At 41.8% G+C, this 12,773-nt stretch overlaps 1 protein-coding gene and 1 long non-coding RNA gene across 9 annotated transcripts; both read right to left on the reverse strand.

Annotated features, from left to right (window-relative positions):
* Nucleotides 1–595: 595 nt before the first annotated feature.
* On the reverse strand, nt 596–2,988 carry LOC123050754 (uncharacterized). 5 transcript variants are annotated; one of them, XR_006423836.1, is made up of 8 exons: nt 2,423–2,988; nt 2,263–2,300; nt 2,017–2,177; nt 1,798–1,876; nt 1,530–1,684; nt 1,303–1,442; nt 1,135–1,215; nt 596–864 (listed from the first exon to the last, which is right to left on the reverse strand). It is a non-coding gene; the product is annotated as an uncharacterized lncRNA (long non-coding RNA). The 5 variants fall into 5 exon arrangements; XR_006423837.1 differs by having other exon boundaries at nt 1,530–1,712; XR_006423834.1 differs by having other exon boundaries at nt 1,303–1,684.
* A 391-nt stretch (nt 2,989–3,379) lies between these two features.
* Nucleotides 3,380–6,850, reverse strand: LOC123050755 (uncharacterized). Of its 4 annotated transcripts, none has more exons than XR_006423839.1 (5): nt 6,671–6,850; nt 6,017–6,075; nt 5,498–5,625; nt 4,642–4,769; nt 3,380–3,603 (listed from the first exon to the last, which is right to left on the reverse strand). XR_006423839.1 is itself a non-coding variant. In XM_044473494.1 (5 exons), exons 1-5 carry the CDS (start codon nt 6,685–6,687, stop codon nt 3,385–3,387), a joined length of 492 nt encoding a protein of 163 aa, XP_044329429.1. In that variant the 5' UTR covers nt 6,688–6,850; the 3' UTR covers nt 3,380–3,384. The 4 variants fall into 4 exon arrangements, 3 of the variants coding, with proteins under 3 accessions (XP_044329429.1, XP_044329431.1, XP_044329430.1); XM_044473494.1 differs by having other exon boundaries at nt 5,498–5,566; XM_044473496.1 differs by having other exon boundaries at nt 3,380–3,616; nt 5,498–5,566.
* Between the last annotated feature and the right edge of the window lie 5,923 nt (nt 6,851–12,773).

Below are 12,773 nucleotides of genomic sequence, written 5' to 3' on the forward strand. Positions count from 1 at the left end.
CCTACCCTCCCCCCCTCCTTCTCTCTCCCTCTCCAAGGGCTATTATTTTCAATAGTGAACTTGGAACTAAAAATGTGAGAATAATATTTTCTTTCAAATATGCATACATGGAATTTGTAGAAGCCAATTTATTTAATAAGAGAAATATAATGTTCCTGTTGCACTTTCACATGAGTTGCAAAAAAAATATGGACATCGGTCATTAGCTTCAGGTCTATTTTTACTCTTATTGAATCGCGGTAAAGTATTCTAATTCAATAAGAATTTCGCGGGTCGATGTGAAGATAAAAGCATGGCCGATTTACACTTTTGGGTTCTTGGAACCAACGTCTCATGAATCAGTTCATCCATTGGCACAATTACAAGCACGGAAACTTGAACTGTCCAAAACACATGGCAAAGGTGTACCTTTGCCGTTAGTAATTCTTCACAATACCGGTCAATAAATTAGTTAATGGGACGATTAAGGTCACCAAGTAGCCGATTAACATATTAGTATCATCTTCAAAATAAATTACTCAACATGATGGAAATATACTCGTAAAACATTTAGCTTTACCTTAGTAGATGCCGAAGATAATTAGTATCCACAACATGAAAGCAACAAGATATTATAAAGAGTGATTCTGGTGAAACATAATGTAGCAGTGCATGGTTTACCATTATTTCTGTTTACGAAGATATTCATGAGAAGTACATCAAACTTCGTCTAAAAATATTTAAACCACATAGAGCTCCTATATGTTCTCAGCTCGTATTCTTCGTAACTTGAAATAAAATGTACAATTGACCTAATGTAGTTCGGACCGAGTGGAATAGTCCAATCTCTAATGGCCTTGTGATCAGGTTGAAATGTAAATAACTCTGCAAAAAAGACATGAAAATCGATCATGTTGGAAATCATGATTTGATATGCATTTGAAGCCCCATTTTGCAATTCATGAACACGTCAAAACAATCAGAAATACATCACAAGTAAGCGAATAAGGATCTAACTGTACCAAATAGGAAAAATGAAGTATCTGCAATATTTACGCATTTTGTAATCATAGTAATGTTTTTAAAGTTATCAGTGTCTGCAATATTTACCGCATTTTGTAACCATAGTAATGGTTTTAAAGTTATCAGTATCACCTGTAGGCAATTTCCCTTCCTCCACTTCCTTTCCATTGATTAGAACGGACTCTACACACCACACGTATCTGATGGCTTCATCTGTGAAAGAATGAGATGAGATTTGTAGGTTTACTCCTCTATGATAGAAATATGCGAGTCCAAATGCATTTGGTAGCAGGGGTGGACCTTGCTCGACGCAGCATCAAGCAGAGGCAAGGGCTCTGGGACGTCATCGTCAACCCCATGTCGGCAGTGAGCACAAAATTTGGTTATCAATTGGGGTAATTCCACTTTCAATTAACAAAAGTACAGCCGCAAAAGTACACCTGTGCAAAGATGTAAAAATGCCTCCCTTAAGAAGATCATCTCATTTCTGTAAAACTTATCCTATCGACGCATCAAGAACTTGTTACCAGAAGAACCTCATGCTCGTATGTGTCAAACTACTCGCTGGCAAATTTGTTGAACGTTTACAGAACAAAATCCACATCGAGTAACTTTATCCCACTGAAGCAACTGAACGAAGCTACTGGCACGCAACAGCAAGCACATGAATGCATCTCCCCATCTGCATGCATGAGTCAGACCTCAAGGTACTACAATGCAAGAATGGAATAAGCTAGTGACACATCACACATTCTTGAAATAGTAGAGGTAAAGATATTGAAAACATATATCAACCTAAAATGGCAGGCTTGTGATGTGCAACAAAATGGAACTGATGGCAACCATCTCCATGACAATCTCCGTTTATATCCTACTGTAAACAGAAGAGCTGGGATGAAAAAATTAATTTAAACCAATCATGCACAAAGATCACTATTCTGATGGTAAATTTGAGATAGCCTAGATGTTATCATCAATGTTATAAACCACAGATCATTAGGAATCAACACTAACCATGGAAAATTTGGTAGTCGCTGCTTGCTGTAAACCTAAACTCTCTGCTATGGAGCATTAACATCCGCTTCCAGGCTCCAGCTGCTGGCCCATGGGATATCTTCCATATGCCCCGCCAGCTCATGCTTGGCAATATTAATCTGATGCTACGCAATAGAAACCTAAAACACCAACAACAAAATGCAATTTTAAGAAGGCTATCATTTGCCTGAACGAAAAGTCCACGGGAACTCTGAATAGTAGTACTTGCGGATCCCGACATTGATCTCAACAGTACACTCCTCCTGCCATCCAATAAACTAAGTTAACAGTAAATCAAGAAGTTTTAAAATAATATTGTTTGAATAGTAGATATAAGCAACAAGATAATTGATGTAGGTCAAATATATATGACGTGAAGGCTGACCTAAATCAACGCACACATGAGACTTGACTGGGGCGCAGAGGCGCCTATAGGGTTCGCCGTGGCAGCAACTCGGGGGAGAAGATGGCCGGGCCGGGTTTCTCAAGGCAGTTGCACTCACCGTGCAGCGCCGACCTTGGTGAGGTGCCGGATCTGGACTCCTCCTCCGACCCGGCAGAGCGGCGTCCGTGGGTACCCACCGCACGGCCGCGTCGTCGTGGTCGATCACTGGACTGTGTGAGGACCCTCTCTGTGCCGCCCCCTCCTTCCTCCAAGTAGTATGTTCGGAATTCACAAAAAAAGAAAACTATGTGATCAAATATGTTTACTAAGAAAGAATTTAGGATTGACAAGCTTCTTGTACGGGCATTCATCTTGGGGATTCAACAGTTAACAGATACAAACAAGATAGTTTTGTTGCACATTCTAGCATAAAGTTGCATTACTATCGATCTAATTTGAGAACACTATATGTGAGATGATGGTCGGGAACTTGGACTCGAACAAAACTGCAATGTTATAATAATAGTTCGACACTATATGCTCATTATCGCAGAATGCATTGTTTGCTAAGGAAAAACGGACAAAGTACATAGATCAGACTGTGTCTAAAACTTATAAAAAACGACATGTTGACATCCGTGGAAGAGGGACACATGCATACCTTGCAGTGCTCGCAATTGTAAGCGTAGTTCTCATCCATCCAGTACTGCAGCTTCCCAGTGGGATCTAGAGGGGCCTGACCTGGGACCAACCGACGCGTGCACCGAGCAAGTTGGCCGTCGTAGTATGCGGGCTCAAGCAGACAAGCCACTCTGTCCAGACGGTGTCAAATTGCCATAGGAAAAAGAGGGGACGAAAATAAACCGGTTGAAAATAGGTACAGAAGAGCCACAAGACTGATCTGAGTTTCAGCTGAACTTCAACCAATTGCTTACAGTCCAGAATAGAGTCGCAAAATTGCATCAAGAACAGGATCTGACACTTGCATTGTGGTGTTTTCCCACTGTATATCTGACACACACACTACATGCACTCTGCAGATATGTATCCAACCGGCTATACTCTACGCTCACTGGATTTTGCGGACTTCTTGGCCATGTTAGGTAAAGAAGCTCCGTAAGTGTCATTTCGTAGCAAGATTGCAGCCACTCCTGCCTCCTCCTATATGTAGTACTTGAAACCTTCACATGAAGACTGTCATTAAGAAAATGGCTGTATCAAAGTGAATCTTGTGAAGAGAGTCAATTCAGCTCTAGTGTTCAATGTCACAATGTCAGAAAGCAAGCAATAATAATTCAGTTATATGATCAAGCCCTCAACCGGAACCCGCGACATGCCCCGACGCTCGGTCCCCATCCCGCACTGTTGTGGACATCCCCGAGGTGTCCCCAAGCCGACGCGTGATCTGGCTCCAGCGACCAGGCGCGTCCATCGATCGGGATCTTGGCCAGCGCCCGCGGGTCCCTTCAACACCGCCGCCCTCCGGAAATTTCTCACTCAAGAGAAATGGAAACTTCTCACTGAAGAGAAATTTTCTTTTGAAACTAAATAATATAGACTAATTACTAACAAGATGAATGTTCTGACCATGAGATAGTTACAGTGCCCTCCATACAAAAAAAGAACTTGAATCGGAGATCGGTATAAGTTATAGCTCTTTCACCGTCCTTGAAGAAAAATATAACTGTTGCACAATGCTAGGCACACAGATAAACCCCAAACATATTGTATATTTATAGAAACTTCAACAATATAAGAAAATCTAGGGATCAAATGGTAAACTGTTTTAGGATCTTGCACAAGAAATCAGTAAAACTTGCAAAGTGCAATTGCAGATCCTGTCCTACTATTCTCAAAATTCAGAGATGTCATAAACTAAAGCCACTTCTGTTTAGGCTAAAACAGAGTGTCGTGATGTTTGTTTTGGGCAAATTTCTTTTGGCAAACTCAGTGATGCTGTAAAAAACCATAAACCAAAGCAAATGCATGCTGTTTGTTCACTTCACCTTTTATGTAGGATCTGCTGAACTGATGAGTTCAATAATTGTATTTGGAATATGATATCATATATAGTAACTCATTGCCTGCTACCAATACAAGAAACCTCACATGAAGCATATGACAAGGTTTATCAAACGAGCAAGTAGGATTAACCTCCAGAAAATTACATCAAGATGGAAGCTTTCTATTTAGTAGACAGGTAGTTGATGGGATGTTACCTGCAGGACCTTGGTCTTTTCTCCTCTGAGATGAGCTGTGCCGCCATGACGGACAGTCCTTCCAGTTCCACATGCTTGGACGGCCAGTGCCATCCAACAGCAGGTGGCGTAGTGGAGGCATGGGTGATCTGCACACGCACACACATCTGCTAGGTCAAGCGCCAAGGGAGGTGGAGCAGACCAACAAAGAACTCGCCAGAAATTGTTTTTTTTTCTACCTAATATCCTGCTCCCAAATACAAAGAAATTGTTATTTTTTTGAAAATAAGAGTTATATTAGCACGGGCACCAAGAGGAATGATATTGTATCATCTTCAGGGCATGCCTCACTGAAAGCAATTTTTGGTCGAAAGTAGCATGATCTAAATTAGCTGATGTGGGATCCTTCAGAACTAATTGGCTGACATAAAAACGGTTAAATCAATAACACAACAGAACAATAATTAAATGCATAGTTTTACTTAAAGGCATAGACCTGAAAAGTAGTCATCCAAACAATTAGACCTTGATTTGAGTATGCCTACACTCAAACCTTTCATTAACAATCATCTTGTTGTTGGTCTGCACCATATGAACCCAAAGTAAGTTTTCCCTTTTACTTTTTATTTTAATGCAAATGTGTAACAGAGAGAGGGTCTGAAAAGAGAGATAGTTCGCATGCATGTAAGGATGATTAGAGATAAGTATTAGTTTTTCAATCGTTAGGCATCTATATATAAGGCATCTACTTCATATTCGTAATCCCTAATCTGAACCCTCTCACTACTGGTAATTACTCTCATGAAACCATATCAGACACACGACACTCATCATTAGTAATGACTGAACAAAAGAGGCATGAGAGTGTTTCAATAACCTGAATGATTGCTTAAACCAGAAAAGCAATTCCAACAGAAAGGCATGATCCTCTTCATTTTTCGATGAACTGAAGGACGAAAAGAAGTAACCAACAGAAACCTTAGCCGGTGAAATAAGCGCCTTCTCCTTAAGTTCATATGAAAGAAATGGTAAATTAAATTTTCTCAAATTAATATTTCATGGCACCGAATTTATGCTCTACTATTTAGGATATGCCGAACCTACATAACATATAGGAATCTGATCATGACTAACTTTATATACCTATATATGACTACTCTACTACTCCAAAAATTAATAATGTTGTACTTATTAAAGTATAAGATTCTGTAAATTGCTCGAGCTAAGTAATCCAGATAGGTGAAGAGACAATCGATCAAAACATCAGTACATCACATTTATATAGGCAGTGCCTTCTGAACAAACCCTTACTAATGGGTCTCATTATCAGGAAACTCATGATTCCCAATAACAGACCACAATATTAATTTCTGCAGTAACGTAATACAGGATGTACCTTCAAATGTTGATTTTAGTCGCTTTCTTTTAGATTTTCCTGCATTGACCAGCTTATCCCTGAAAGTAAAGTTGAATATCAGATTAGCAAATTAAAGATTGGAGCATCAGATTAGCAGCTATATATTGCAACTTGCAAGCATGCATTTTTAACTGTAAAAGAGCTAATAAAGTGTTTACTTCAAGAAAATACAGCAGGCCAAGCAAAAAATGTATATCTAAACGGTGAACAAAAAAAGAAATATACTCTCCACAAATAAATGATCAAAGTTTACAAATGCTTGGCTTGTGAACTACTTAGTTACTCCCTGCTACTAAAAAAAGTCAACCATACAACTAATATGCGCAAGCATGAGAGAGACACAATCCAAATGAATTGCCAAAGAGAAGAAAGAACTGCAGAAAAACATGAAAGATCCCCCTGTACAACAGATTGCAGAAAAGACCAATGCATTCTCAAATTATTTGCTCCTTCTGAGCTAAAAAGCTCCCTGCAGAGCAAATGGTCGAGCTGGCCGTAGGAAGGAACACACTAAAACATGCCAAGAAAAGTGCATTGGTAAAAACAAAACAAAAAGAAAATATAGGAACAACCAGGACGGGGTTAATGGTTTGGGAGTTGAGAGAGTTGATGGGAGGGACAACCGAAGCATACCTAGCAGAAATTCGCATCTGCTTTTCCAAGATGATGTGCTGCTCGGTGGATGATCATCATCATGCATCAACTGTAAAGGTCCTCGATTCTTATATGCATTCAGTTTCTGCAAGTTCAAAAGGTAGTTCTATATAATCACTAAACAGAGGCACTAACCTGATACTGAATTTATAGAATAAGTGCAGAAAATAGAAATCCTAATTTCTGAAAATAGACTGAATCATGTATATATTTGCAGGGCAAGACAAGAACATTAGTTGGACCTCAAATTTGTCTTTTTTTCTGAGACCTACTCAAAAGTCTAAATGATCTGGAAATTGGAGCAGACCACACACACCAAATTATCTATGACGGAAAACAATTTGGAATTTTTTAAAACTTTCTAGTATTTGTTTTGATTTTTTTTCTACAGCGTGGGCTCTGAATCGCTGCTCTGCAAATATATTCCCTATTTGTTTTAGACACTATCTATTCCCTATTTAACATTGTACATGGTGCACACCCTTCAATCACATTGGGCCCACCAAACAGGAAGCTCTCTTGGTTTCGAGAAGCTTTCATGATAGGTTTTTCTTCTTCATTTTTTGATTTTTCCGGATCAGGTTTTTTCCTTTTTGTAAATTTTCGTTTTCTTTTTTATATTATTCTCATAATTCACAAACTTTTTAAAAAAATTCATGAACCTTTAGTTAATTCATGGAAAAAATTCCAAACTCGCAAACTTTTCAATAATTTGTGAACTTTTTTTAACCCATGAATTTTTAAAAAAATTCAAATTCATAATTTGTTTCAAATTTATGAATTTTCTTAAATTCATGAACATTATTTTTCAAATTTATGATTTTTAAAATTCATAAAAATTGTATTAATTTAATTTTGTGCACTTTTTTGAAGTTTTTGAAAATTTAAACGATAAACGATTAAGAGTCAAGGGACCGGCAAAAAAACAGTCAAAGGGACAAGTGAGCGAGGGATATTGGAGCGATCAAGCCAGTTGGTCGAGGGGTGCTTATTGGGTTGCACGCACGATAGGCCCAATTGAGCATGCAACACTAGCAAGAGTGCCCTGACTGGGCCGGGCCATGTATAGCGCAACAAAATCGAACGCGCGCTATACCGGTCACTTTCGGGTTACGGCCATGCTAGCCACGACACCAAATGGGTGATTGTGACATGTGACAGCGTGCATTTGTTTTAAAAGTCAATATAGGTGCAGTGGCGGAGCAAGACCAACCTAGGCCATCGGCCCCTAGTCCAGGAGGTTTGTTCGTATTACTCATGGAGAAAAGTAAATTGCTCATGGACAAAAGTATAGGTTTTCCCCTCAGATGTGGCCACTGGCGTCAAATAACGGGAGCGCCTAGTCAGCGCCTTCAGCGCCAGCTAGGGGTTCCCGCGCCCATGCTGCCGCACTATTGGGCCGGCCCAAAACAGGGCGCTCGCATATAGGAAAATATAAAAGAAAAAAAAGGTGTGCGCGAACAGACTCGAACCACCAAACTGCCGTCTCATGTTATCTGCTTGGTCACAACATTTTCCTTCTTTTCTAGTTTCCGCTTTCCTTTTTCGTTTTTTCCTTATACGATTTTTTTTCAAATTCGTGAACTCTTTTCAAATCGATGAACTTTTTACAAATTTGATGAAATTTGAAAAAAAAAGTTCATCGGATTTTATAAAAGTTCACACATTTGAAAAAAAGTTCATTGAATTTGAAAAAAATTCATCACATTTAAAAAAAGTTCATCGATTGTGAAAAAAGTTCGTCAAAACTCGAAAAAAGTTCATCGAATTTGATATTAAAGTTCATCAAAATTGAAAAAATTCATCGAATTGGAAAAAAAGTTCAACGAATCAGGAAAAACTTCATCCAATTTGAAATAAGTTCATCAATTTTGAAAAAAAAGTTAAGTTTGAAACAATAATCTATTTTTATAAAAACACAAAAATGGTAAAACATCAACTTTAAAAACGAATTTAAAAAAAAAGAACAAAAAGGAAACCAAAATAAAAACCGCCCCCAAAATGACCACGAACCGGGAAAAAAACCGGTTTGGGAAGCTTCTGGAGGCTTCCCAAAACCGGGAGGATTCCCATGAATGAATAGTAGAACAAATAAAGCGAAACAAGATGCAAATCACTAGTTCATTATCGGCGTAGTGGTTAGTCTCTATCCCGAGTTCGACTCCGTGTCGACGAACCACATTTTTTGAACTGTTTTTACAAAAAGTAAACAGAACATATATGGAACCACATTTTTTGAACTGTTTTTACGAAAAGTAAGCAGAACATATATGGGCCAGCCCAGCTCGCCAGCGACGGGTGTGCCCTGCAGGCGCCCGTTTGCGAACGGGCGCTTAAGCGCTAAATAGGATTTGCCTCAAATAACCCCCTCCCCCATCAACAAAAAAACTCTAAAACAAGTATTTTTTTATCTACATCCGGCCATTTCAAACCCGCCTCATACATCCGGCCATTTCAAACCACCTCACACGCTCAGGCAGGCCGCCTGGTCACGTTTTTTTGACTCAGACGGCCCCCTCAAACGCCCAGGCTAACTGACATCTCTCATATCTAGCTCAAATATGGGACGAATATGGATGCGCCCGGGCACGCCCACCACGTCGGACCCGACAGCCCGACCCCGCCCCAAATTGCACCAAATCCACCCCCAGAGCTGCTGCATCCATTTGCTCTCTCCTCTCTTCTTTCTCCTCTGAGCCGACCGGCTCGCAGCTCGCCTCCCTGCGCGCTCTGCGGCCGCTCCTAGCCTCTGCACCAGCAGCTCCAGCAGAGCAGTCCTCTCTCCCGTCCTCGCTGCAGGGGACGTAGTCTCCGGCCCAGACGCCACCGCGGTACGTCCGGAAACTCTCTAGCTCCGCCTTGCGGTTGATGTGTTAGACAGATTGTATGGCCAAATTTTTTGTAATTTTGTTAGGGAAAACGATGGATTCCAATGCTTCGTCGGACGGAGAGTATGGACCGACGGAGCTTGACCAAATGATTCAAGATGAGTTCTTCGATTCCTGGATTCGGACGAAGAAGCGGACATTGAACATGCAAGAGAAAATGGACCACCAAGTGGAGCATATTCTCAACTTATATGGCTCAATCAAAGTAAGAAGAGTGATCAACCGGGATAGAGTGTCCGGAGCAAAGCTAATGTATAGGGACTGCTTTGCTCCCAAGCCTGCTTTCCCAGATGATCCATGGTTTCGTCGCCGTTTTCGCATGCGGAAACCATTGTTTTTGCGCATTGTGGAAGGAGTGGAGACACATGATGACTACTTCAAGCTCACAAGGGATTGCTGCGGACAACTCTCTTTCTCTCCCAAGCAGAAGTGCACGGCTGCTCTGAGGATGCTTGCACTTGGTACTGCTGCAGATGCCGTTGGTGAGATGGTCAGGATGGGGGAGATCACGTGCTTGAAGACTACTTTCAAGTTTGGTCGTGCCGTGGTGGAGGTGTTTGGACCTGAGTATCTGAGAGAACCAAATATGCAAGACAAGGAGAAGTTGTTAGCTATTGGAGAGGCAAGAGGGTTTCTAGGAATGCTCGGATCAATTAATTGCATGCATTGGCAATGGAAGAACTGCCCCAAAGGTTTGTGGAGAATGTATCAAGGTCACACCAGAGAGGCCACCATCATAATAGAAGCGGTGACATCACGTGACTTATGGATTTGGCATGCTTTCTTTGGAATGTCGGGTTCTTGCAACGACATCAACATGCTTCAACGATCTCCGGTGTTCAGGAGGCTTTGCAATGGGGAATAACCGACGTGCAACTACACCGTCAACCGCCGAGACTACAACATGGGATACTATCTTGCCGATGGTATCTATCCTCAGTGAGCGGCGTTTGTGAAGACCATATCTGAGCCGCGTGGCAGGAAACAGAGCCACTTTGCAATAATGCAGGAAGCGGCTAGGAAGGATGTGGAGAGGGCATTTGGTGTGCTTCAAGTTCGTTGAGGAATTATGCAGAGCGCTGCAATGATGTGGGAATCGAAAACTTTGTGGCAGTTGATGACATGTTGTGTTATTCTACACAATATGATTGTTGAGGATGATGTGATGGTGTAGCCCAAACTCATGATTTCGAAGCACCTGAAGAACAAGTTGAAATCCCGAAAGATCAAGATGCGGCTCAACTGATGAACTTTCTGCAGATGTATCAGAATCTTTGAGATCAGCAGGTGCACACGCAACTACTCAATGATCTTGTGGAGCACATGTGAACCTATAATGGCAACCAAGAAGCCAATGCTTGAGTTTGACACTTAAAAGAAATTTTATGTAAACACTATCTATGCTCTATACCAACATTTGCTATTTACGTGCCGCATTGGCTTGTATGATCGACGTGCATGTATTTGCATGAATTTGAGAATCATACCATGGCCCGTCCAGATGCGCCCGCGGGCTATCCGCGTCCGCAAACGTATAGGGGGTCGGATTTGCCAAGTCCGGCTGTAGATGCTCTAAGACCTTGTACAATGCAAGATGCTCAGGGAAGGTGCTTAGAGAAATAAATAGTGTTTCTTTAAGCATCACTGCTTACTTGTGTAAGGTAGACGCTTTTAGGTGTCACTCCTGTAGACTAGTGCTTCAGAAAAATCCGATTTATTTTTTAATCACTTTCCTAAGCATCTAGCATTGTATAAGGCCTAAAATCTTGCGAAGCGGATAAATCTCCCCCTCTAAGTGGTTTTCCTCATTAAGTTTTTGGATGAGGGGAAGATTTTATTAACTTAAAATGGAGTATTAAGACAATATGAACATAATAAGCGCACACACGTCTTCTGCATAGTTGGGATGCAAATAGACAACACGAACTCACACACACACAAACACGACGACAAATAGTAAAGTCATGTAAGACTAAAACTAGAAGTAGGTAAAAAATAAAAGTAAAAACGCAAAGGGAACAGATTCATGGTAGACAAACTACAACAATGACCATATCCGTACAAATCATCTCATGACACCGCACGGAAGATGAGATTCTTCAACAACAACACCTTAAGGAAGGGAGCAATGCTCAAGCAACGGCGTCACCGGATCCAACCACCCAAGGCAAGAATCTAGATTTTCACCTTGAAGAATTGGTCTGAGCATATCTGAACAATTCTTTCAACAAGATAACGACATTAAACATTATCATTGTCAGATATAAGCAACATGTGTCGGACCTAGGTTTTCACCCCGGAACTCGAGGCTATGTGCTTGAGTAGCACTATCATCGATGCCATTTATGCATTGTTGCCACCACTTTTCTATGATCCTAGCAACTACGTGCGTCGTAGACCGGCACTAATGCACAACCATCCCTTTACGTCAAGGCATCCCTTATAGTTTGCATCTCCCCGACGGAGTCAGCCACTGAGTTTTCCTCATCTTGTAGCTGGTATTGAGTTGAGGATGACATCATCTGTGGTGTTGATGTTGCACGGAAGGTGTTTGATGAAATGATGCTATTCCCATGTGGGTGTGCAGGGCGCTGAGTTCCAGGGAGCCCTGTGAGGACGCCGCCGAGGAGCCCTGCAATGGCGTGGGTGTGGAGCACGGCGAGGGTGTGGTCCACCTTCTGGAGGATGCTTTGATTTGAGAAGACGCACTTACACTGGAATTCTTGCAGAAGAGGATGGCGTCGTGGACGGCAGTGTCGGCATTGTCGTGGCTCACGTCCGCTCTTGCAGGCGAGGATGGAGGAGAGGCTGCGGAGGTACGAGGCGCAGATGCTCGCCAAGGCGAAGGAGGAGCACAGTTGTTGCCGGACTCGTGATTCTCTTTCATCCTCTTGCTCTGGCTCGCCTTCTCGTCCGTTAGGTGAGCGCTTGTAGCTACCATATGCCTCTTTGATAGTACTTATGTACTTGTATGGTATGAATTGCGTAACAAATCTTTGGAGCCTGACGCCAAAATTCAGCTGTCCGTATTGCTTGTTACAAACCTCAGCAGAGGCCGGCCATTTCCTTGGTCTGCTCTGCGACTGGAAATGGCACCACTCGACGGCACCAGGAACCGCGCCGCCCTCCGTGCGCCGGTCACGCCCTACCGTGCTTGCTCGTCGCGGTGGAACAACAGCGACGACCGAGGCGAC

The sequence above is a fragment of the Triticum aestivum genome, chromosome 2D, assembly GCF_018294505.1.
Source record: "Triticum aestivum cultivar Chinese Spring chromosome 2D, IWGSC CS RefSeq v2.1, whole genome shotgun sequence".
Classification (NCBI taxonomy): Eukaryota; Viridiplantae; Streptophyta; class Magnoliopsida; order Poales; family Poaceae; genus Triticum; species Triticum aestivum.